The sequence below is a fragment of the Ursus maritimus genome, unplaced genomic scaffold, assembly GCF_017311325.1.
Source record: "Ursus maritimus isolate PB19 unplaced genomic scaffold, ASM1731132v1 scaffold_3, whole genome shotgun sequence".
In the NCBI taxonomy this organism is placed as follows: Eukaryota; Metazoa; Chordata; class Mammalia; order Carnivora; family Ursidae; genus Ursus; species Ursus maritimus.
In genome coordinates, this window is record NW_024425563.1 from 60,476,229 (window position 1) to 60,501,737 (window position 25,509).

General features: G+C 39.8%; 1 protein-coding gene across 1 annotated transcript in view; it reads right to left on the reverse strand.

The window, feature by feature from the left end:
* Nucleotides 1–9,720: 9,720 nt before the first annotated feature.
* The window catches only part of SCIN (scinderin), a 71,900-nt gene continuing 56,111 nt past the window's right edge, over nucleotides 9,721–25,509 (reverse strand). Inside the window, exons 11-16 of the mRNA XM_040644235.1 lie at nucleotides 23,919–24,089; nucleotides 17,812–17,989; nucleotides 17,412–17,533; nucleotides 14,219–14,296; nucleotides 11,839–11,899; nucleotides 9,721–10,561 (exon numbers count right to left, since the gene is read on the reverse strand). Of these exons, the coding sequence (XP_040500169.1) occupies nucleotides 10,434–10,561; nucleotides 11,839–11,899; nucleotides 14,219–14,296; nucleotides 17,412–17,533; nucleotides 17,812–17,989; nucleotides 23,919–24,089 (738 nt within the window). The 3' untranslated portion in view covers nucleotides 9,721–10,433. The remainder of the gene's footprint in view (nucleotides 10,562–11,838; nucleotides 11,900–14,218; nucleotides 14,297–17,411; nucleotides 17,534–17,811; nucleotides 17,990–23,918; nucleotides 24,090–25,509) is intronic.

Sequence of the window (25,509 nt, forward strand, 5' to 3'; positions counted from 1 at the left end):
AAAATTGTCCCCTATTTACTCTTGTCTTTTCAAGTAGTATTACTATAATTGTACAGGCAGTGACTGCCTTATGGAAGCCCAGGGTGAGGGATTTTTTCTGCCTCCATAGAAGATTTTCAGATTGGAGCAAGAAGAGCAACTTGGCAAGAATTAGGAAAGAGATGAAACACTGACTAGATATCCTGCTAGCTACAATTATATTTATTTTCTATTTTGGAAATGAGGGTCTAAGGCTGAAGGTGGAATAGATGGAAGAGAGTCAGAAAATCTATCAGTTTCTCAGCTTTCCCCCAATATGCCAACCACTAGCACACTGATTTCATTGTATACCTTTCTACTCAGTGTGGGAGGTTGAATAACCAAACCCTCAAAGATGACCACAACTTGCCTGGAATCTGTGGATATATTACCTTACGTGGCAAAGGAACTGTATAGATGTGATTATATTAAGGATCTTGAAGTGGGGAGATTATTCAGGAGGACCCAATGTAATTAGAACAGTCCTTACAACCGAAGGAAGAGGGGAGGTAGGAAAGTCAGTCAGAGAAGGAGACGTTACTTACAATCACATGGCAGAGGTCAGCTAGGCAGAGAGAGAAAGATTTTTGGAGATGCTACACCGCTAGCTTTAAATATGGAAGAAGTGGCCACAGGCCAAGGAATGCAGGAGGCCACTGGGAGCTGGAAAAGGCAAGGAGAGGGATTCTCCCCCCAGAACCTCTGGAAGGATCATAGCACTGATGATCCATTTTATAATTCTGAGCTCTAGAACTGGAAGACAATATATTTGTGTTGTTCTAGGTCACTAAATTTGGGATAATTTGTCACAGCAGCAATAGGAAATGAATATACCATGATTCAACATCAATTTTAAACATAGAATCTCAAAATTGTAGTGTTTAAAAAAAAAGTATCTACACACACGCTTGTGTCCATGTATTTTAGTATCTGCTAAATAACTAAGTCTTAGGTATAGGGTGTCCATTTCATGATGATAAGAATATGACAAATTTTAGTTAATTAATTTGAAGATCTTATTTGTCCTTTATGTGAAATATGTTAAAAAAAGAACGCAGCTGTCCTATCATGGGGTAACATCTCATTTTAGCTTTTCTCCTTAAAATTTCTCTGTGGTAACTCACTACTTTTTTTCCATTTTGAAATACAGTTCCTCTAGGTTTGGGATTCTTGGCCTTGGTGATGTTGACGCTTGGACTAAATAATCCTTTGTTTCGAGGGGCTCCCCTGTGCTGTAGGAGGTGGGGTGCCATCCTGGGTCCCACCCACTAGATGCCAGTAACACTTGATGTTCCCTAGCTGTGACAACCAAAAATTTCACCAGACATTGCCAAGTGTCCTCTGGGGAGCAAAATTAGCTCTGGTTGAAAGTCACTGCTTTAGGTAATGCACAATTTGGTGATAAATACCCCTTAAGCATCCACTACAACATTCACAAGAATATGATTATATTGTGGGAATGTTATCAGAGAGGCATGGGTTTTTGTGTGATAAAAGGAGGCCGACATCCTCACCATCATGGACACCCTTGGATTTCTTGCCTCACTGAGATCTTTTTCTCATCCTCTTTGTGCTCCCCCCACCTCTCGTGCCTCTCCATGATGGAACATCCTGGGACTCAGCTATCCTGTCAGATGCCTTCTTTATCTACACTCACACCCCATGTCAGCACGTCTGCTCTCACGTCCTTAAATGTATCCATGCGCTGACTCATAGCAACTGTATGTCCCTGGCCATGAATTCTCTATTGAACTTGAATAGCCTACCTGACAACTTCCATTGACAGTCCAGTAGGATAAGCATCTCAAAAAGGAACATGCTCAACTCCTGTTTCCCAAACTTCTCCTCCCACAGCATTTCCCAGCTCAGTAAATGGCAACTCCTCTGAGAGTCCATTTCTCTCATTTTCTCACACCCATTATCAAATCCACTATCCTCTTATTGGCTTCATATTCCAAGCATATCAGAATCCAGATCCTCCTCACCACCACCGTCAGCTCTGGTCTGGATTATAATCAAAGCTACTCGCCTGCCTCTCCTTCCAGACTTGCCATCCTCAGTCTCTTCTTGACTCAGCAGCCAAAGCAATCCTCTTAAAATGTGAGACAAATCATGTCACTCCACCACAGCTCACCCAGAGGGAAATGAAAACTCCACAATTTCTATGTGATATGCTTCTACTACTTTCCTGCCTCATCTCCCACACTTCTCCATCCCTCTCAATCCTCTCTAGTAACACTGGCCTCCTCACAGTGCCTTGAACAAGCCAAGCAGCTTCTTTTCCCTCTGCTGGAAAGACTCCTCTGGATCTGCCCAGAGATATGTCCATGGCATTAGTCATGAGTCATGATTCTCCAGAGAAACAAATCCAATAGGAGATGTGTGTGTGTGTGTGTGTGTGTGTGTGTGTGTGTGTGTATAACTGGGAATTATCTTTAAGAAATTTGCTCACGTGATTATGAAGGCCGAGAAGTCCCACGATGCTGTCTATGAGCTGGGGACCCAGGAGAATTGTTGGTGTAAATTCCCATCTGAGTACCAAGACCCAAGAGAGCCGATGGTATAAATCATAGTCCTAGGACAGGGGCGCCTGGGTGGCTGTCGTTAAGTGTCTGCCTTCGGCTCAGGGCGTGATCCTGGCATTCTGGGATCTAGCCCCACGTCGGTCTCCTCCGCTGGGAGCCTGCTTCTTCCTCTCCCACTCCCCCTGCTCATGTTCCCTCTCTCGCTGGCTGTGTCTCTGTGTCAAATAAATAAATAAAACCTTTAAAAAAATAGAATAAAATAAAAATAAAATAAATAAATCATAGTCCTAGGACAGAAAACTGGTACTTCAATTCAAGCGGTTAGAGAGAGCCACTTCAACCTGCTGCCACATTTTTGTTCTATTAAGGCCCCCACAGATTGGATGAGGCCCACCCATACTGGGGAAGGCCATCTGCTTTACTCAGTCTACCAGTTCAAATGCTAATTCCTTTGAGAAACACCTCCACAGGGGTGCCTGCGTGGCTCAGTCAGTTAAGCTCCTGCCTTCAGCTCAGGTGATGATCTCAGGGTCTTGGGATCAAGCCCTGCATCGATCTCGATCTCGGGCTCCTTGCTCAGCAAGGAATCTGCTTCTCCCTCTCCTCCTGCTGTTTGCCCTGATTGTGCTCTCTTACTTGGGCTCTCTCTCTCAAACAAATAGATAAAATCTTTAAAAAAAAGAAAGAAAGAAAGAAAGAAAGAAAGAAAGAAAGAAAGAAAGAAAGACCTCCACAGACACACCCAGAAACAATGTTTAACCAGATATCCAGGCATCTCATGGCCGGGTCAAGGTGACACAAAGTTAACCATCACAAACTCTCCCCTCACTTTACTTCTCTGGTCAAATGTCACCTTAGAGAGGCCTTTCCTATTCATTCCATCTAAAATAGAATCCCTCATTCCACAAATGCTATCCTCTCTGGCCTGACTTTTTTTTATAACACTTACTGCTTTACAGCAGAATATGTATTTGAGTATTTGCTTCTTTTCCGTCTCTATCCACTCAACGGGAGCTCCATTGAGGACAGGGCATCCTTAACTATCTGCCGTCTGCTGTATCACCAGGTCAACAATATATACCAGGATCAATCGATTGATTTATCTATCTAGACATCTATCTATCTGGACATCTATCTATATCTATATTATATAGACATATTATACTATATAGATGTAGTATTATATATATATATATATATATATATCAGATAGATAAATACATACATAGATAGACAGATATGCTAGGATATACATGCCAGGCTATCTTGGCATGTAGTAAATACACTTTAAAATCAATATATGATTGCACTCTGTTGATCCTCAAATTTAGAAGATAGTATAACATATTTTTAGAGTGAGAAGACAGCCACATTTGACCTGCCTAGAAGCACTATTCTTTTTCAATCTAAAACAAAAGTAAATATGACTGTATTTCTCAGTGTTTTGACCACCTAGGCAAGTCTGTCTTTATTAACATGGAGAAAGAGTGCCCTCTACTGTGCTGTTTAGATGTACACATTCTGAAAGTTTTTTTAAAAATGTCTTAATTTTTGTTTTAATCAGGCAGAACATTGTTTTCACGAATTTGAGGAAAGTTACAAATAGATAACTTCCATTCTTATTGCTTTAAAGTAAAAATCTATCTCTAGAGTAAACAGAGAATAAATCTTACGCTGTTGGGGTGTAGATTTCTTACGGAGTACTCACTGCCTCAGATTTGATTCGAGGCTAGAGTAGGACATGCACAGAAATTTTAAGTCAAAGGGCTGTTTGGCAGTTATCAAATACTGTGTTTGAAAGATAAATAATTATTGTTTTTGCTGTTCCTGCATACGAAAATAATAAAAGTATGCTCCCTGGTTAACGAAGAGGGAGGGCTCTAGAGCTGCAGAGAGCTGTGTTTGATTTGCAGAAGGTTCTACTAGGTCTCTATACTTGATGCATATTATAATCACCTGGGAGCATTTAAAGACTATTAATGCTCAGATCACTTTCACCAAGAATACTTCTTTTTCAATCTTTAAGCCTTTTAGTTCTTTCTCTTATCTTATTAAAATGGTACTGTCGGTGGAAGAGGTGAGTGCTACTGGTATCGGGTAAACAGAGGCCAGAGATGCTACTAATCATCCTGGAATGCACAGCACAGCCCCCCCGCCAATCCCCTTAAAACAAAGAATTATCAAGATGTCAACAGTGCCAAGGTTTAGAAGCCCTGCCTCATCAGACTGCTTATAACCTCCAGTAAAATACGGAATAGAAAAGAAGAGAGCAAACAACTGTATTTTGCTCCAGATCTTAGTGGGAAACATTTGTTTTCCTCTCTCAGGATGTACATTTTTTGCAGATATCCCTTTTAAAATCGAGGAACTTCCATTCTATTCCTACTTTGTTGAGAGTTTTTATTACGAATGGTTATTGAATTTTATTAAATGCTTTGCTGCATCTATTCAGATGTTCATATGGTTTTTCCTTTTTAGTCTGTTAATATAGAGAATTCTTAACACATTTTTAAATGTTAAGATGGGTTCCATGATAAACTCCTTTAATTTTTATGTATTGTTGGATTCAATTTGATGTATTTTAAAGGTTTTGATATCCATTTTAAGAAATGCTGGCATGTAGTTTTTCTTTCTTATAATCTGCTTCTTTTTGATAGCAGGGTAATACTGGCCTCATCAATGAATCAGGAAATGTTCTCTCCTTTTTCTTCTTATCATCATCTTCTAGTATGTGGAAGAGTTCGTACAGAACTGGTTTTATTACTTTCTTAAATGTTTGATAGAAGTTACCAGTGAAGTCCAACTAAGCCTAGGCTTTTCTCTGCTAGGAGGTGTAACTATGAATTCAAGGTGGCTATGCTCCTTTGAGTTAGCCTTACTAGTCTGTCTCCCAAGGAATTTGCCTATTAATAGGTATCAAATTTATAAGCATAAAATTATGTTTCTTATTTTTTTAGTGTCCATAGTTTCTATGGACTCGTTTTTTCCGATATTAGTAATTAATATTTCTTCCCCTTTTCTGGAGGAGTCTGTATTAGTCATTCCCGTCTCCCTGCTTTCTTTGGGTTTAGTTTGCTCTTTCAGTTTCTTAAGGCGGAAGCCTACATCATTGACTGAAGGTCTTTCCATTTATCTTATGTTAACATTTAATGTTATAAATTTCCTTTTGAACACTGAGTTAGCCATACTTTCGATAGGCTGCATTCCATTTTTCACTGAAATAAAAATATTTTCTCATTTCCCTTTCATCCAAAGATTTGGAGATTAGCCAGATATCTCCCTGTCATTCATATCTAGCTTAATTCCACTGTGGTTAGAGACCATTGTATGATTTTTCAATACCTTAAATTTGTTGAAATTTGTTTTCTGGCCCAGAGTATTATTTTCTCTCTTGGTGAATATTTTAAATGCCCTTACAAAGCAAATATGCATGCTGTTATTACTGGTGGAGTGTTCAGTACGTATCAGTCAGGTTAAGCTGGTTGAGAATGTTGTTTGAGACCTCTAGGTCCTTACTGATTTTCTTCTCACTCTATCAGCTATTGAGAGATGATTTCCCCATTGAAATATAATTCGGTGTTTTCTTCTGTTTTTTTCATAGTTTCCTTTTCAGTTTATCTTTTTGAACCATATGAACTTTATCTAGGCACATACACTAAAATGTAGATACCACCTTTTCTTTTTCTTCTCCCAGCACCAAAGTAGCTCATCGTCAATATTTTAGGTAGTATGGTAAGGATGGTATTTGAGAGAAAATTATTTTAGATAATTTGTAAAATACATAGCATACTTTAAAAATATCTAATGTAAGTCTTTAAAAGGGAAGAAATCATATTGCAGAAAAAAAAATAAGAACAAGAAAAAAGTTTCGATAACACATTTTTGAACTACAACATATGCATCCTGTATATATAAAATGAATATTGTTATTCTTTTCTTTATTTTGACTAGAATTCCTTCCCTCTGAATAACTTGTGCAATGTGGAAATTATTTTGAAGCCAATTCTCTAGTGGTCTTTCAAAATAAAACAAACAGTAAGACAAAACAATAGTTCATTCTCCATAGGTTCCTTGTTTCCTGGTCTTTTGCTCAAAGTTAATGTCACAATCTGATTTCTTATTTAAAATTTCTGATATTGGGGCGCCTGGGTGGCTCAGTTGGTTAAGCGTCTGCCTTCAGCTCAGGTCATGATATCAGGGTCCTGGGATTGAGCCCCGAGTCAGGGGTCTCCCTCTTTCTTTGTGCCCCTACTTCCCCCTCCTCGTGTTCTCTCTCTCTCAAATAAATAAAATCTTTAAAAAAAATAAAATAAAATTCCTGATATGTGTTACTTCTGACTAGAATACTTATTTCTGGTTAGCACTTGGTTTTCCCGGATTCACTAAATTTTGTTTGTTTTCTAGTCATACATTTTACAGAAAAAGGATGTGCTATATTATTTGAAGCAAGGAAAAGTCTGTAAAAGCGCTAGTCACTTAGGACCAACTGTATTTGTTTTGGTTTTTCGTCCCAAAAATCTTTGAGGAAAATTCAAGAGAAGAAAGAAATCTAAAGTTCATATTAAAAATTAAGAAGCAGGGGCGCCTGGGTGGCACAGCGGTTGGGCGTCTGCCTTCGGCTCAGGGCGTGATCCCGGCGTTCTGGGATCGAGCCCCACGTCAGGCTCCTCCGCTGTGAGCCTGCTTCTTCCTCTCCCACTCCCCCTGCTTGTGTTCCCTCTCTCACTGGCTGTCTCTATCTCTGTCAAATAAATAAATAAAATCTTTTAAAAAAATTAATAAGCAATAGCTAGCTCCATTCAAGAAAAAATAGAAAGTTATGGAACTTTTATATCTATCAATTAGGCTGTATGAAACTGCATTTTAAATCCAGAAGACTAATTTCTATGAGGGTTTACATATAACTTGAATTTTAAGACTACACAATATCATAGAATAACCACCCTTCTATAATCTACCAATCACCTTTTTAGAAGTAGACGGTTCCCCTCTCCTCATAATGATTTTACGTGATTTGCAGGTGTTTCTTCAAGCCATCGCAGCTTTGGGTGTGAAACTCAAAAGCAGCAACTCCCTAGCTCACCCTTTCCAGGTAATTTTTATAAATCCTATTTTTTCCATCCCTCCACCAGCTGCCCTCCACTTACTAAAGGTAGGGCTTATACGTCTTCTTGATACAGCAGCTGTAGTTGCCGGTAATGTCTGCGGCCACCTCCGTGTTCGAGCTGGGCACTGCTGCCCGGGAGACCGGTCCTCCCCACAGCGCCTGCGCTGACGACGCGGCTGGCTGCTTCCGTGTCACCATCTCTGCCTCTGAGTACTTGGGTTTCGCGTTTAGGAAGGCAGTCTTTTCATAGCTCAGGCTTAAAACAGCAGTTCCGCTTAAGATGAATTTGTTCTAAGTCCACTGGCGATAGGAGAGAACCTTAAGGGATCTCCCCGCTTCTTCAGAACTCAGGCATGACGGAAGGAAGCCATTCTGTCAGGCACGCTCCCACCCCTGCGCCGGTGCACTTGGGATTCCTTCCCCCTCAAGTCCGGGTTTCCTTATCAATCTACCCAACAAGACTTTCCGTAACCACCCTATTAAAACTGTACTCCGCCCCACTCTCATCTATTTCCTGTCCTCCTTCCCTACATATCTTTCCTCCATAGAACTTATATTCTAATATATTTTATAATACACGGTAGTCCCCACTTATCCGCCGGGGATACATTCCAGGATCCCCGGTGGATGCCTGAAACTAAGGTTAGTGAGAGCCCTGTATATGCTATTTTTTTCCTGTACATACATAGCTCTTAATGAGGTTTAATTTATAAATTAGCTCTTACGAGCGCTTAACAACAGTAACAACAAAATAGAACAATAATAATATACTGTAATAAAAGCTATGTTTATGTGGGCTTTCTCTCTCTCAAGACCTCATATTGCACAGCACTCATCCTACTTCCGTGGTGAGGTGAGATGATAAATGCCCGTGTGACGCAACGAAGTGAAGCAAACGGCAGACCATTGTGTCGCAGCCTTAGGCTACTATGGGCCTTCTGAATACACATCCGAAGGACGATCATCTGCTTCCAGAACACAGCTGACCACGGTTAACAGAAACCACGGAAAGCAAGGCCGAGCATAAGTGGGGACGACTGTATCTACTTACTGGCTTTGTTTTTGTTAGTTTCTTCCCTGGAATATAAACTGCATGACAGTTTGGATTTTGTCTGTTTCGTTCATGTTGGATCCAAAGTGCCTAGAATAGTGCCCCACACCCAGCAGATACCTAATAAAAATATTTACTGACTGACTGAACAGTCTCGGGAAGTGCAGCTTCTCGCTGCTTCCTCACCACTCACACAAGCTGCAGATCCCCACAAGACCGCTCACTTTTCCACCATATTGGTACTGGGAATATGGATGCCATATTCTCCACGTCAGGACCCATGCCAGCCCTTAGGCTGAAACACATCCACCATTAATCTCCCCCAGAGACAGTGTGTGAATTCCTCAGATCACTCCTTGGCTCTGATTGCCCATTCCACGGAAATGTGGCTCCCCTCCTTCACCAGCACCTCCTAGCCTACCACCAAAGTTGGTTTCTGCTTTTCTGGCGCTCCACCTTCTGCCCTGACTCCTGTTTACTGGGGTCTGCTGAATTGTTTAAGCAAGGAGGCCATTAGACTGATGTGGCTCTAATGCTGTGGAGACCTATGTAAGCAAACCATAAGCCTATAAATTCCTCAAGGTCACAAAATCAAAACCTGAGCACAACGAAGTACAAACAGCCAACTGGGCTTTCAGCCTAGCCAATCAAGAATTTCTGTACTTTGCTTTACTTTTTCTCTAGAAAAGTCTTGCCCTGCCCTCCTGCTGGTAGAGTGCTCCTAACCACTTCTAGTTTGGCATTGCCCAATCCAAATTGATTTTTGTTCAGATAAACTCTTGAAATGTTTGATATGCCTCAGTTTATCTTTTAACAGGGCCCAGATTTCATATGCACTGATATTTAAAATCTCTCATAATTATGTAACCTTGGAAAAGTTGTTTGACTACTTAATGAGGATGAATTAAGAAATATTAAATTCATATTTATTTATGCATAAAAGTATTTAACCTTAAAACTAATTGTGTAATTAACTCGCATGTCATATTTAAATAAAATGTCACAACAAAAAACCTTTCCAAAAGAGATGCATTTTAATGATGAAAGACAGCATTAGTGAATTTTTTTGTACATAACCTTTGTGGTATTAAACTTGTACTGTCAAATACATATATCCAACCGGATAGACTATAATTATTTTGTCATGAAAAAGCTGTGATTTCAAAGGCTTTTAAAAAGGCAAAAATGGTAGTTACTCTTAGAAAATGATCCTTAGCAGTGAATGGTAGCAGAGTCACATTGGCTGAAGGTGGCAAATAACAACGAAGTTTTAAACCATCTTAACATAAACGTTACTGCAAACATACAATTCTTTTGAACACAGCACATGGAAAGGAGAATAACCTCAAAGGCATTATGGCTTACTTCTCTGGCATATTAAAGAACAAGTTTGGCTAAACATTCCTGAATTACAAAATTCCCTGCTAAACTCCCCTAGATTATGCGCGCGGCTTTTCAAACTTTTAAAAGGTCATATGAAAAGATAAAAATCAGTGTCCAGCAGAACTAATGTTGGTCCATAATAGAAATTTACTTTAGGTTATTTAAAAATACTAACATAAGAAAATTCTAGTTTAAAATGAATTTCACACCAAACCTAGGCGTTAAAAAATAGTCATAGAGCCGAGGTTAATTTTCTAATCAAATAAAGAAGAAAACCTTTCTTCCCCTCAAAACAGCAATGGGACAGTGGCTCCAAATATTTGTTTGTTTTTTTCCTACAAAAACCAGTTTACCACCTTCCGGAATCCCAGCCCAGGAACCAGCCTATGAATGTGGGTGGCTCATGGCCCTGCTTTACGATGACAATTGGTGTCCTCTTGTCTCTTCCAGAAGGGTCTGTCTCAAGATACATTTTGGCTATACGGAATTGAAAGACAAAAACATTCAGTTAGTTGTATTTTTTAAAAAATTGTTATTTAAATGCAATTTAATTAACATATAGTGTATTATTAGTTTCATGAGTAGAATTCAGTGATTGATCAGTTTCATACAACACCCAGTGCCATTACTTCTAGTACCCTCCTTCATGCCTATCACCCAGTTACCCCATCCCCCCCCACCCCTCCTCCAGCAACTTTGTTTGTTATGAGTCTCTCTTATGGTTTGCCTCCCTCTCTGTTTTCCTCTTACTTTATTTTTCCTTCCCTTCCCCTGTATTCATCTGTTTTGTTTCTTAAATTCCACATATGAGTTAAATTATATGGTATTTGTCTTCCTCTGACTGACTTATTTCACTTAGCAGAATACACTCTAGCTCCCTCCATATTGTTGCAAATGGCAAGATTTCATTCTTTTTGGTGGCTGAGTAATATTCCAGTGTGTGTGTGTGTGTGTGTGTGTGTGTGTGTGTGTGTGCACGCACACCACATCTTCTTTATCCATTCATCTGTCAATGGACATCTGGGCTCTTTCCATAATTTGGCTATTGTGGACATTGCTGCTATAAACATTGGGGTGCATGTGCCCCTTTAAATCACTATGTTTTTATCCTTTGAACAAATACCTAGTAGTGCAATTGCTGGGTCATAGGGTCAGTTAGTTTTGATTAAACTAAAATAACTATGGAATGAAAAGTCTCCCAATAAAAATAATGAATCAAATTTTCATTGCCCCTGAAGTAGCCAAATACTGTTCCATCTGAACAATTCCTTACTGATTTCTCTCATCTGCCATGGATTGCACATGAGAGTCTAATGATTGCCCCCCAAGATTTCAAACTTTATAGAATTATCCTTACGGCATAATTAGTCTTGTATTTTTCAAAAATTAAAAAAAAAAACTGTGCCAGAAAGAACGGCATTACTCAAAAAGAATTTTAAAAAATCTAGGTTATCATAGTGATACAGGTTATACTATTTCTATATTAAAATATTGTTTAAGTGAATTTAAAGTTTTCAGAATAAATTGATGTAATTATGTTCTAAATTAGGTAACAAAACATTTTTCTTATTCTTATTCTGAAATTCTTCAGTTAAAAAAAAATTCCATTACACTTTAGTTCTGAAAATGAAAGCTTATTAGATTCTGCTCTGCTTTAATATGTGGTTTTGAAGAATGTGGTGAAAAGAGCAGTCAGGAACTTCATAATAAGCACTCAGGGTAAATGCCATCATTGTCCACGGGATCCCGCTTACCCGACTTCAGAGATTCTGTTCTCTCAACTTCATTGGCATCTTTGCCGACCCAAATAAAAATCTGAAAAATGAAACAATAACAATATGTACTGTTTGGGGAGTATTGGCTCAGTGCAAGCCCTGTGCCAAGTGCTTCTCACACATTGCTCATTTCATCTTCACAGCAAGTCCCCAAGTTAGGGATGTGGGGAAGGAGGTGCAGAGAAGCTCCATCACTTTCCCAATGTTTGCACTTACTAGGAGATACTCTAAACTGATATCCAGCCAGTTTGATTCCAGAATCCACATTCTGAGATTTCAGGCTTATAGTATTTTCTAGTTTATACACTTTCTCAAAACAACATATTGGCTGTTTGCTGCAGCCGCCCCTTTAGGGTACGGAAGGCAGTCGTTATCCCCATATTATTATTATCATCCTGGGGGGACCTCAGCCTCCCTTGCAAAGCCTCTGCCTTAAGCCTGTAGTGTACACCTAAAACTGTATTTTCTAACACTTTGGTAAAAGTGCTACAATGTTTAGTATTTAAATATTGAGTTTTTTTTTTAAGATTTTTTATTTATTTATTTGACAGAGAGAGAGACAGTCAGTGAGAAAGGGAACACAAGCAGGGGGAGTGGGAGAGGAAGAAGCAGGCTCCCAGCGGAGGAGTCCGATGAGGGGCTTGATCCCAGAACACTGGGATCACGCCCTGAGCCGAAGGCAGATGCTTAATGACTGTGCCACCCAGGCGCCCCAATATTGAGTTGTTTAACTGATATAATTACATATTCTGTATGTATCCTTCTTGTTAGATGTATAGGCTATGAACTTCAATGCTGAAACATTCTCTTGAATTACCTTATATTTATTTATTTTAAAGATTTTATTGATTGATTGATTTGAGACAGAGAGAGAGAGGGAGCAGGCACATGCAAGTGCGAGTGCACGCACAAGCTGGGAGAGGGAGAAGCAGGCTCCCTGGGGCTCAAACCTAGGACCCTGGAATCATGACCTGAACAGAAGGCAGACGCTTACTTAACCAACTGAGCCACCCAGGCGCCCTTGAATTACCTTACATTCAAATCATTTTAAAATAACTTGTTGGCAGAGAAATTTTGGCCAGATTAGTTTCGATTGTATTCTAATTCATACCAAAAGTACTGAAATATTTGCTTGCAGGGCACAGAACAAACCATGACAGCTTGGTCATGTAAATGGAAAATATGATTTAGAAAAATAAAATGTAGCAAGGGAAATATTCTCAAGTATCCATGACTATAGAATTGACTACAAATGGAAATAATTAAATTGTTCTGAATAAGGAAATGCCATTCTTATTTTACAATTTTTTTTTTTTAAGATTTTATTTATTTGAGAGAGTGAAACCGAGCAGGGGGAGGGGGAAGAGGCAGAGGGAGACAGAGAAGCAGACTCCTTGCTAAGCAGGGAGCGCAATGCAGAACTCGATGCCAGAACGCTGAGAATACGACCCGAGCCGAAGGCAGACATTTAACCGTCTGAGCCACCCAGCGCCCCTTATTTTATAATTCTTAATACACAAAGATGTTTTATTGACATGACGTTTTAAATTTCACATCTACAAATAACTGTTCCATTCACCTGGGGAGAATCTGTGACTAGATTCCAAATTCAAATATGGTAATTCTAGACTAAGAAGCTAACATGTAATATAACCAAATGACTTTAGCAACTAAGAACAGACCTAGAAATAACAATTACTGGGGTTGACTCTAAGAGTAGGCCTAATTCAGATACAGGTTTCATAATTGTTCTATACATTTTAGTTCCTAATATATTTATTTTCCCTTCCACTCTTATCAGTTTACACAAAGGCTAAAAAACAACAATAAAAAATAAAACCAACTATCAGATATGGCATTCCAAATCCCCATTCATTTTCTCCCAAATAAAGATATACATAACAGCAACATACTTTCCGTGTATATTCAAAACTATTCTGTGTCTGTTTCTTCCCCAGGGGAAAGGCTCCCTGTGGAGACTTCTTGTCAGATTTCAAGAAGAATTCCGAATCTTTGACTTCCCCATGGCACTGTACCCCCACGGCATTGTACCCGCTAATGCATTTACTAGTTAAATGAATGGATGAATGCATGAAGAAATTAGGAGTGAATAAATTTTACACATAAATGAAAAATAGAAGTTTTTCGCCTAAAACTATACAGCCACAGACGGTAGCATGGAACTTTTTTCCACATTAAGAAATCAATTTGCTATACGTACCAGTTTTATTTTTTTGCCAAACTGTGAGTCTTTTTAAAATACAGCCTAAATCCATAGGTCCATTTATTATTAGACTTGCCATTTTACAAAGCAGGTTTTGCCAGCTCCCAAGTATAAGTTCACCAAATACAGTTTTACCTGTTCCCAAGCATCCAGTAACATGACATCATCTTCTGCTAAATCATCCTGGGTGAACTCTCCTGGAACTTCTTCAATCTGAAATGCATGAAAAAGCCTTAAGATCAAACAGTAAAGCAATCGTTTTTCTAAAATATAGGATACCAATGCATTGTATTATTTTAGAGTACCACAAAAGTAAAGTTTGGTAGTTATTTTTTGTTCTTTCTGGGTAATAAGGATTTAGATAATTGTTGGACACCCAGGTGGCTCAGTCAGTTAAGCATTTTCCTTTGGCTGAGATCATGATCCCAGGGTCCTGGTATTGAGCCCCACTTCCGGCTCCCTGCTTGGTGGGGAGTCTGCTCCTCCCCCTGCTCTCATCCTCTCTCTCACTCTCTCTCGCTCTCTCTCTCATAAATAAAGTCTCAAAAAAAAAAAAAAAAGATTTAGATAATTGTTTCTTTGTTTAATCGTCTATCACAAGCTGATGGAATCTTCTCTGGGAAGCACGGTGCTGACTACGAACACGACACCTGAATGCCTCAGGGAGGCTACAGGCAGTTGGACCACAGTTCCTCTTCCAGTCCCTTGCAACAAGCTGCTTCATAGATTTCCATTGTCTTCCTCAACCCTAAAGACATTTGAGTGTATGGTCTAAGTATTCAGTTGTCTTTTATTTTGTAGGTCAAGACTATTTTAATAAAATCAATAGTCATTGGTCATTTTCTAAATCAACAATTTTTGACAAGATGATATAATATTCCATATGCAAAGTTTTATTTTTATTATTATTTTTATTATTTTAAATGTGTTAAATCATGTTCTCTGTAGTTAACTTTAAAAGATATGTTTCTTTTTTTTAAATTTTATTTATTTATTTGACAGAGAGAGAGACAGGAAGAGGGGGAACACAAGCAGGGGGAGAGGGAAAGGGAGAAGCAGGCTTCCCGTTGAGCGGGAAGCCCAATGCGGTCTCCATCCCATGACCCTGGGATCGTGACCTGAGCCTAAGGCAGATGCTTAATGAATGAGCCACCCAGGCGCCCCTCTGTAGTTAACTTTGAAGTTGACTAGGGAGGGTTAGTTTAATGCACCCATTACCAGTGAGCAGGTATTAATCCGAAGTTTCAAATTTTTAAAGGATTCTGGATAACGAATCCCCCGAGCCTTAGGAAGGTGTGGTAGATGGGGCTATAGTTCCTAGTACTTCACTCCTTCCCTCTGCTGTGTGACTTGTAGTACAGTTGATTAAGTGGAGGTGGCCTTGGCCTCCTGGGGCCCTCCTGTACTCCTGGGCTCAGTCGTGGGAAAAACAGGCATGAATCCAACCTGCAGCCCAAAGGAGAACCTCCCAACTGGGCTGGGCCTAGATAAACTTGGTCCCAGGCAATCTGCAGCCTTCTGAGCATAACACGTATTTATTGTAACCTGATGAAATTCTGAGACTGTTATACAAAAAACAGATGAAAACTACTTACAGAAGGCAAAAACTTTGTATTATCTTTTTTTACATTATATTTACCAATCACATAATGATTTTAAAAAGCAAAAAATTTAAATATCACTCAATGTCACAAGACACTGTTCTAAATTCTTTGTATGAACAACTAATTTAATATTCACACAATTCTATGAAGTGGGTACTAGGATTATCCCCATTTTACAGGTGAGAATGCTGCAGCACAGAGAGGGTAAGTAAGGAGCCTAAGGTCACACAGCTAGTAAGTAATATCACAAGTGAGTGATATTGCACAGGCAGATTGGTTCCAAAACCTGTGCTTTTAACCCATAGTCTCTGCTGTCTCGTGTGAATCTATATGTCTAAAGTCTGCTTTTTGATTATGATAACTAGATCAAATACTTGTCAGTGACATTTCTTTTCCTTAAATTGTGAAGGGAATAGCTGGAGTTCCAAATATCAAACAAGAAAATGAATAGGTGTAGGAGAAAAGTGTATTTCCCTTAAATATGTTCATGACAAAAACAAGACTAACAGATTTTTTTTAAACCTAAGAACGAAGCCTAGGTATTATTTTTGTAAAATACATCTTCATTGGAGACAAGCATGTCATTTACAGCAATATTAGCAATTAATACTAATTAGACATTACAGAAGCATTCATTGAAAAAGAAGTTGGTTGGATGCCATATCAAATTATGGCAAAAGAGTAAAATAACAGATTTTTTCTGACAAGTTTCTAAAATACAAGGATTTCCTAGAAAGTAGGTGAGCAGTTGTGGTGCCCAACAACCAAATATTTATCACAATTCAAATCTTTACTTTGAACCTTCAATTTTTAGGTCAAATCACTTAAAGTCTTCAAGTGTGGTTTGAACATGAGCAGTTTCTTCCTCAAAGCATTTTCTTTCTACCAAGTACTGTAGCTGGGAAAAGACTTAGACAATTTTCGTGTGTGTGTGTGTGTGTGTGTGTGTGTGTGTGTGTGTTTGTAAAATAAAGCTTGTCTTCACCAGGACATGGTGACCAAATCTTTAGATCGAATTTTACATAGGAAAGAAGTTTGTCCTTTAAACAAAAAATTTACTCAAAAACCTACATGTCAAACAGAGAAAACAGAATTTTTATGCTTAAACTGAGATGAGGGGCACTCCCAGATATTTTGGAGCCCAATATGAAATCAGTCTTGTACACTAGATACTTCAAAATGTGTGGAACTCAAAGCCTGTGAGTGACTATAAAATAAAAGCTTCTTGCTGATTTCAGTCCATTTGTAGGTACGTATGTAGCTTTCTACGATTCTACCCAGTAATCATAATATTTTCATAATATTTCTAGTCAGTCAACATGGTGAAACTTTTTATTCCCTGGGAAATTTAAGTGTGAAACTGACACAGTTTGATCAGAAACCACCATGGTTTCCCACAGAAAGTGTCAAATTATTAAATTAGTAAATTCAACCATATGCATATTCATATAGCAACAACCTCATGCTGACACAGGTGCAAAGTAGTTGATATTTTTAAAAGCGGCTTGATTTATAGAGTACTTTACGGTATTCCTTTGCTTTCACATCCATTATGTCGACTCTTAAAAGGAGCCTGTGTAGAGTTAAGAGGATCATCTGTTTGCAGATAAGCAAGCTAACACTGAGAATCAGAGCACCAACGAGGCTGCAAAGTGTTAGAGCCACACGAGAATGCCTCTCCCAGTGCTGTTCCGTTCTACCCCAGTGTTCTGCAAGACACTCACGATGAATCGTCCAGTTTTGTTAGAGCAGCCGTAAAGCCGAGGTGGATGGTCTTCAGCCTGGGTTTCTAGCAGTGGGGAGGTCTGGTAGTGTTTCTTTCCTCCAAGGGAATTCCAAAACTCCTCTGTGAAAAACACAATGAGTTACCCAATGCATTTCCAGGAGCACAGAGCTGGTCTTGCCTTACATTAACAAATGATATTAATTCACCTTGACTTTAATGTTAAGAAATCACTTAAATATAGCAGGTACCATCACCTACTTTTGCAACTAATGGAAGGATTTGTAATGCCCTCTAACTGTTACGAAGGTCCTATTTATGAAAAAAATAAATAAATTACATGATTAGCAATTATACCAAATACAAGTCCTGGCTAGTGTCCCTGACCCCACGGTACACACCTGGTTCCTGGCCCTCCTGAATCCTTGTGGTTTTGCATTTGAGGACACTTGCCACATACTCTGCTCCTTTCTCCTCTTCCTGGCTAGCACCTTTCCCAATCCAGATGTAGCCATTGTTTTGTCGCAGTTTCAAGACAAAAACATCATTGGAATTCAAAGAATATGCATCAACATCTACCTAGAGTATAAAGAAAAATAACACAGTAATTCAAATTCATTGCTACTCCCTCAATAAACACATCTGAGAAGCTGTGACAGGGACAAACCATCCGTTGCCTTCTGTCCTGATCCCAGGGTGGCACTAGGACACACTCTGGCATTAGAAACAGTAGTCGCACTTCGCTCTGTATCACTTGAATGCTCAACTGCCCACAGACAGCAGCACGGGGCTCTACGAATAAAATTAGCCAAACCTAAGTGAGCAGTAACAAAGATAATATTCAGAGAAACCATAAGAACAAGTATGGGCTGTAATCGAAGTTTGGAAAGCGGGTGTGACAGACACAAACAACACGCATAAAGCAAAGACGCTCTTTTTCTCTCCCCACTAATGAGGTTTCCAAGTAGTCAAAGGGACACGTACCCAAAGCAATCCACAGATCTAATGCAATCCTTGTGAAAGCACTGACAGCATTTTTCCACCAAGCTAGAACAAACAATTCTAAAATTTGTATAGAACCACGAAAGACCCTGAATAGCCAAAGCAATCTTGAAAAAGAAAAACAAGACTAGAGGCATCACAATTCCAGACTCCCAAGGTATATTGTAAAGCTGTAGTGACCGAAACAGCATGGTACTGGCACAAAAACAGACACAGATCAGTGGAACAAAATAGAAAGCCCAGTAATACAGCCATGCTTATATGGTCAATTAATCTTTGACCAAGGAGGCAAGAATATGCAAGGGGAAAAACACAGTCTCGTCAACACATGGTGTCAGGAAAACTGACAGCTACATGCAAAAGAATGAAACTGGACTACTTTCAGGTGCCTGGATGGCTCAGGTCATGATCCCAGGGTCCTGAGATCGAGTTCCACATGGGGCTCCCTGGTCCATGGGTAGCCTCTCTCTCTCTCATGAATAAATGAAATCTTAAAAAAAAAAAAAGATTAAAAAAATTAACTGGACCACTTTCTTATACCATACACAAAAATTAACTCAAAATGGATTAAGGACCTAAATATGAGACCAGGAACTATAAAAATGCCAGGAAAGAACACAGGCAGTCATTTCTCTGACATTGGCAATAAGAATGTCTTTCTAGATATGTGTCCTGAGGCAAGAGAAACAAAAGCAAAACTAAACTATTGGAACTACATCAAAACAAACAAACAAACAAACAAAAAAAAACTTCTGCAGAGCAAAGGAAACAATCAACAAAACTAAAAGACACCCTACTGAATGGGAGAAGATATTTGCAAGTGACATATCCAGTAAAGGGTTAGTATCCAAAATATATAAAGAACTTAAGTAACTCCACACCAAAAGTACAAATAATCCAATTAAAAGTGGGCAGAAGACATGAATAGACATTTCTCCAAAGAAGACATCCAGATGGCCAAAAGACACATGAAAAGATGCTCAACATCACTCAGCATCAGGGAAATGCAAATCAAAACCACAACGAAGTATCATCTTACACCTGCCAGAATGGCTAAAATCAAAAACACAAATGTTGGTGAGGATGTGGAGAAAAAGGAACCCTCATGCACTGTTGGTGGGCATGCAAACTGGTGCAGCCACTGTGGAAGACAGTACAGAGGTTCTTCAAAAAGCTAAAAACAGAACTACTCTTGATCCAGTAATGGCACTACTGGGTATTTACCTAAAGAATCTAAGAACACAAATTCGAAAGGACACGCACACCTATGTTTATTGAGGCATTATTTACAATAGCCAAATATGGAAGCAGGCCAAGTGTCCACTGATAGATGAGTGGATAAAGAAGAAGCAGTATATATATTATTCAGCCATAAAAAGCAATGAGATCTTGCCATTTGTAACAACATAGATGGATCTACAGAGTGTGATACTAGTGAAACAAGCCAGTCAGAGACAAATACCATGTAATTTCACTCATATGTGGAATTTAAGAAACAAAACAAACAAAAGAAAAAAAAGAGACAAACCAAAAAACAGACCCTTAACTATAGAGAACAAACAGGGTTACCAGGATTAAGAGTGCACTTATCCTGATGAGCACTGAGTACTATATGGAAGTGTTTAATCACTATATTGTACACCTGAAACTAATATAACACTGCATATTAACTATACTGAAATTAAAACAAAAAACCCCACCAAGGGACACCTAAAAATCATAAAACAGGGACTGGAGTCCAATGTTGGCAAAAAGATAACAATGCAAATTCACTAAAGCATTCTCCAGGCTCAGATAAATGATAACTCAAATTGTAAGACTCTTGCGGATTAGTAACACAGCGCTGACATGCCCCTTCCTTTCAACCAAGAAGCTGTGGCCACCGTCTGGGATCAGCCAGGTGAGCACAGTTGTGCTCCCTGTGGCCACCCAGGAATGAGGATGACCCACCTGCGCTCGGACTCTGGCCTGAGGAGGAGGCTGAAGGCGGAACATCAGGGCAGGACAAGCAGGTGCAGTCTCAGGCCTGGGAGTGAGTCCGAGGGTCCAATGATGGGCGTGTGCCTTCATGCCTATGATCTTGTGATTCTGTGACTCTTGTCAGACTCTGTGAGAACCTCTGTCTGACCATATGACTACGTGACTATGGCAGGATGTGTATGACTTTCGGCACCACCGTAGGACTCAATGTGCTGAAGAAGAACCAGTGGGCAAGTCTGAGATGGAGCAGCTGTGAGAGAGGAAGGAAATACCAGTGTGGTGTTCTGAGGGCCAAGTGCAGAGGACATTTCAAGAAGTTTGTGCTCAGCTGCCCAGTGATGGTGTTTGGCCAACTGGGTCAAGCTGCCATCAACTACGTGGAGAGCGGAATTTCACCAGGTTCACCAGGACCCTGTCTCCAGAGACAGCACTAGAGGAGGAAGGAGTAGTTGTTGGAACTTTAATTTTTTATTTTTTAAATTAAAGTACAGTCGACAATCTGTTGGAAATGTTAAAGATGTGTCCCAGGGGCTGGTAACATTCAGGAAAGTAGGTATCGTCTTTTTGCAGTAGGAACAATGCCTCTTGGACCAAGATTCAAAGGAATCTACCAGATACGATGATGGAGACTGATAGGAACCAGGACTGCCAATTTCTCATCCAAATATCTCCTTATTGGTAGAGAGGGAAGAGCTTGGATGATAGGGGACAGCAGACCCACACACAGACTAGTGTGGCATCACGGAAGTAGTTCCAAAATAGAACATTATAAAGCTTAGCTTCCCAGGAGATGAAAACAGAAAGCCTTACAAAGAATGATTTTGATGAGCGCATTTCAGACAGGCTGGGAATGAAAAGGCCAGTTTAAGAGGCTGCAAGCAAACAAAGGAACCACAGCGCATACAGCTCACATGTCTCGTAAAGATGTCCCTGCTGGGAAGAGACCAGGAATGCAAGGATTCTCGACTCTTCCACCTGAAATCAGCTGAGAGTGCCTGAGGAGGAGAGCTTAATGGTTAACTTGATGGATTTTTTTAAAAAATTAGTCATAATCGAACACATGAGAATCCATGTACAGAATGTTCTAGATGAGGTCAGTCAATACATATGCTAGCCTTTAAATGATATGACTGAATGAGATAGCCATGGAAAGAGCCAAGACTGAGCCTTGGGGGTTTGGAGGACACACAGAGGAAGAGAAGCAGAAACTGGATTGGTGTGAGAAGCGGAGTGAAAACACTCTTCAGAAGCTTCTTAGAAATCTTGGTAAGTGTGGTTGCTTCAGAGGCCCTAGTGAAAAAAAAATAGCGTTTCAAGAAGCTAGGAAAGGGTGACTGTGGCAAAGGCCCGTGGAAGGTTAAAGAAAGGGGTTAGAAAAGATACTTTTGACTCGGTGAAAGGCTGGCACTAGATAAGAGGCTGGGAGTGGCTGGAACGATACCCGATACCCGGGGAGAGTGGCTTTACAAAGAAGAGGCTTAACCATGTAGGGACAGGGAGTCAGTGAGGACACTGCTTTTGAGGGTCTGTGCTCTTAAGGATGGCAGTGAAAGGGTATGGCAGCTGGGAGGATAGGGGTTACGAAATAGTTTTTAATGGGAAACGGGAGTCTTTTGAAGGCATGCTTGTATTCCGAAGTAAATGATCCAGAAGAGAAGAATACCCTGAAGACAGGGAAGAGAAGGGAGATTACTGCCCGCCAGCCATAATAATGAACTGGAGGTGAGGTAAGAACAGGGGACAGAGGGAAATCCAGAGAGTCCGTAGGAAGTCAAGAGGGCGGGGGGTTCTGGACAGAAGTCGGGGGTGGTGGTGGTGGTAGAAATTTGGCCTTAGGATGGGAGTCACATTTTATTTGTTTATGTAATAAATATGTATTAATTTATTTACCAATATATTACTTTTTACAAACATTACTTTGTAATATTAATTTATGGATAAGGGTATATTGGTATTAATTTATAAAACAATTTAGTATTTATATGTAAGTATTATAAAATATTTATAAATTGTTAAATATAAATAAATTACATTTATTTCACCAAAGAGGCAGGAAGGAGAATATATATGTACAGACAGGGGCACATTGGTGACATCAAAGGGGAGTAGATACGGTGACTCCTGTGTGATTACATTTATGTTCTCTGAGAACTCTGACTCAGTGCTCAGCGGAGAGTAGGCATGTTGGAGGTTTGGAGAGGGAAGACACAAAGAGTGTGACAGATGGAGAGGGTTCGTGGATTCAGGTTTGAAACTGGAAATTGCTGGAATGTGCATCCTAGAGCAAAGGGGTCAAACAACAGGAGAGGGTGGTCAGAGATTAGATGTCGGAAACAGATTTTCCGAGGTGCTAAAATTATAGCAAGGTTTAGTACAGGACCAGGTGAGTGTGAGATAAGGGGTCAAGGACAAAACTGTTGGATGAGAGAGGCCAGAGGGATGGAGTTAGTGAGACAATGGCTAAAGCCACCAAAGAATAAGAGGGGAAGGTCTGGCAGTTCCATGGGTGATGGCACAAGGACACTGAGGGAGGGAGAGTCTGTAAGAAGGACAAAAGTTAAGGAGGCAAGAGTGAGCAAGGAGGATACCCCACCCACCCCCCTACCTGGTAAGAGGGCATTGAGGAAAAACAACATCTGCACGTGAGGGCTGCATGGGAATCTGTGTCCTCAGAGGATAGCCACAGAGCAAGAAGGTAAAGGGGGAGGCTGGTTTAGAGAAGAGATTGCAGGTGGAGGGTATGCCATGACCCAGCTGGTTTCAAGGGCTCAGCCGAATGGCTTCTGTGAAGGGGAAGGGTTGGCAAGTGGGTCCAGGTGTAGGGATTACAAAATGTGTTGGGCAGTTTAGGGGTGACTGGGGAGACTTGGATTTCAATAGCGACGGCGATGTCTGGATTATGAAATGTGATGGATGGTCCTGAAGGTCAAAACACTCAGCCATATAAACACCTGGGCCTGCTAGCTTGTCTGTACCTAGAGGTCATCTTGTCTTCTGACCTGTGACATAGGGTTTGATTTCTTTCTCAGCTGCTGTCAGAGACAGCTTATTTGGCCGGTTGAGTTATGGTTCTGGCCCGATACGGTGAAGCTTGCTTTCCACATTTATTACACTTGTACAAACAAGGGATTTCCCTCTAGAGTTTCCCCTGTGTGACCACCTGACCATCACCTGCCATCCATCTTTCTCCAGGCCTTTCAGTGATAAAGCTTCAGGCCTTTGACCATTTGATTTGTTATATGACTCTTGAAATTCTTTCTTTCTTCTTCTTCTTCTTCTTCTTCTTCTTTTTTTTTTTTTTGGTACAATGCAGTTGAAAAGTGTGATATCCGGAGTTAACTTTTTACTTGGTTCTCCTGCTTTTGTTTTTTGGTTTTGTTTTGGTTTTTGTTTTGTGGACAATGGATTAATTATCGAAATAGAGGGGATTTGCTTGCCAATTTTTTGAAGACTAATATTTGTTGATGGCTCAGGTCCACTGGGAAGTCCATAAACAGGGCACATTTTATTGAACGCATGACATTACCTCCATGATTCTGGTGATAGATGCCAGGTTTCTCCGGACTTGAAAGAGGCGTGTAGGGGGAGCGGGTGCCTGACCTCCTTTCTTTGATGTTCCATTCTTGTAAATAATGAGCGGTTTGTCTTTGAACAAACTCAGCAGGTGAGCTGGCTCTTTGCCTTGGGAGACTCGGATCTGGGGGGCAGGGGATAAAAGAAATGTAATGAAGGGTGCAATGAAGGAGGGTTGTATTTCCACATGTGTTATTTTCCTTTTTGAAAACAAAACAAAAAATAAATAAGAAATCAAGAGCAGGAGGCATGATGATTAACAGAAAACATAGGTTAATGCTCATCACGCACAGCTTCCTGGCTGACCTAAGAGCCTTTGACTCCAGACACAGCTCGCCAAGCCGCTTCTAGGGGAACCATCACCGTATGGCAGCGCTTCCTGCTTCCAGAATGTATACAGCTGTAAGCATGTCCATGTACATCTCCCCAAGAGAAAAAACACCAAAGTGCTGATGTACGCCATTGTTGGTAAAAATTACTCTTTTTTCAAGAGCACCAACTCTTCACAGCTGTGTAGTGACACACTTGTTTCTGAAATGTTTTGGATCTTGTTCAGAAGGTAAAGAGATGTGCATTTAAACGCTTCCAAAAATAAGATGACACCAAAGCATACTCATTATTTCTACATCTCTCTAACTATGAGATGAAAAAATGATGACAATCTGGCCTCTGAACATCAAAAATCTTGCAAAAATAAATAGAATGTATTTTCTACTTTTTATTCATAGAAATGGTAATAGATTTGCTGAATATAAGCACTTTAAAAATATGTAATTTAAGGACTTTTCAGGATAAGGAAATTGAAGAAAGTAAATGGTAAATTATTTAATTTCACCTATTAGTTTAACACCACATACTGGATTAGAAACGAGTTTCTTATTTCTTACATAAATTATTGATGCAGTTTTTTACATAAAGAGTTCAACTTTCGTGTCAGCTCTCTATTTTTTTTCAATTATTTTGCCCTATGCTAAAATTGAACTGTCTTATGCACCCTGGTGTGTCTTTTTCTAGAAGCCAAGTAAATGGGACTGCTGATGCACATACCATAGCAGGGAGGCCTAGGGAGCACTGAAAATAATTAACTTCACAGATATCTTTCTTCTTCATTTTGTTTAAAAAAATTTTTTGAGTAAGTTCTCTGCCCAACATGAGGCTTGAACTCACAACTTCAAGATCAAGAGTCACATGCTCTACTGACCAAAACTGCCAGGCGTCCCCCACAGATATCTTCCAATTAGTAGACATTCAAATAAGCAAGTAGCAACTTATAGAAATGTCTTTTAAGTCAGAACCCCAAAGCTTGAGGTGAGGTTAGCTACGATTACCTAAAACTGTTGCTGGCTTGGCATTTCCCATAACAGTGAGAAAACCTCAATTGCCAACATAAAACAAAAAACAAAAAACAATGATTAAGACCCATTTTCCACTGTTAAATTAAAATAAAAGAGATAAAGGGTAAGTTGAAAAATTTTCACTATTGTTAACATACTCTACAAAGGAATTTAGAAGAGCAGTACAGGACTGGAGCGGTTTATACATTA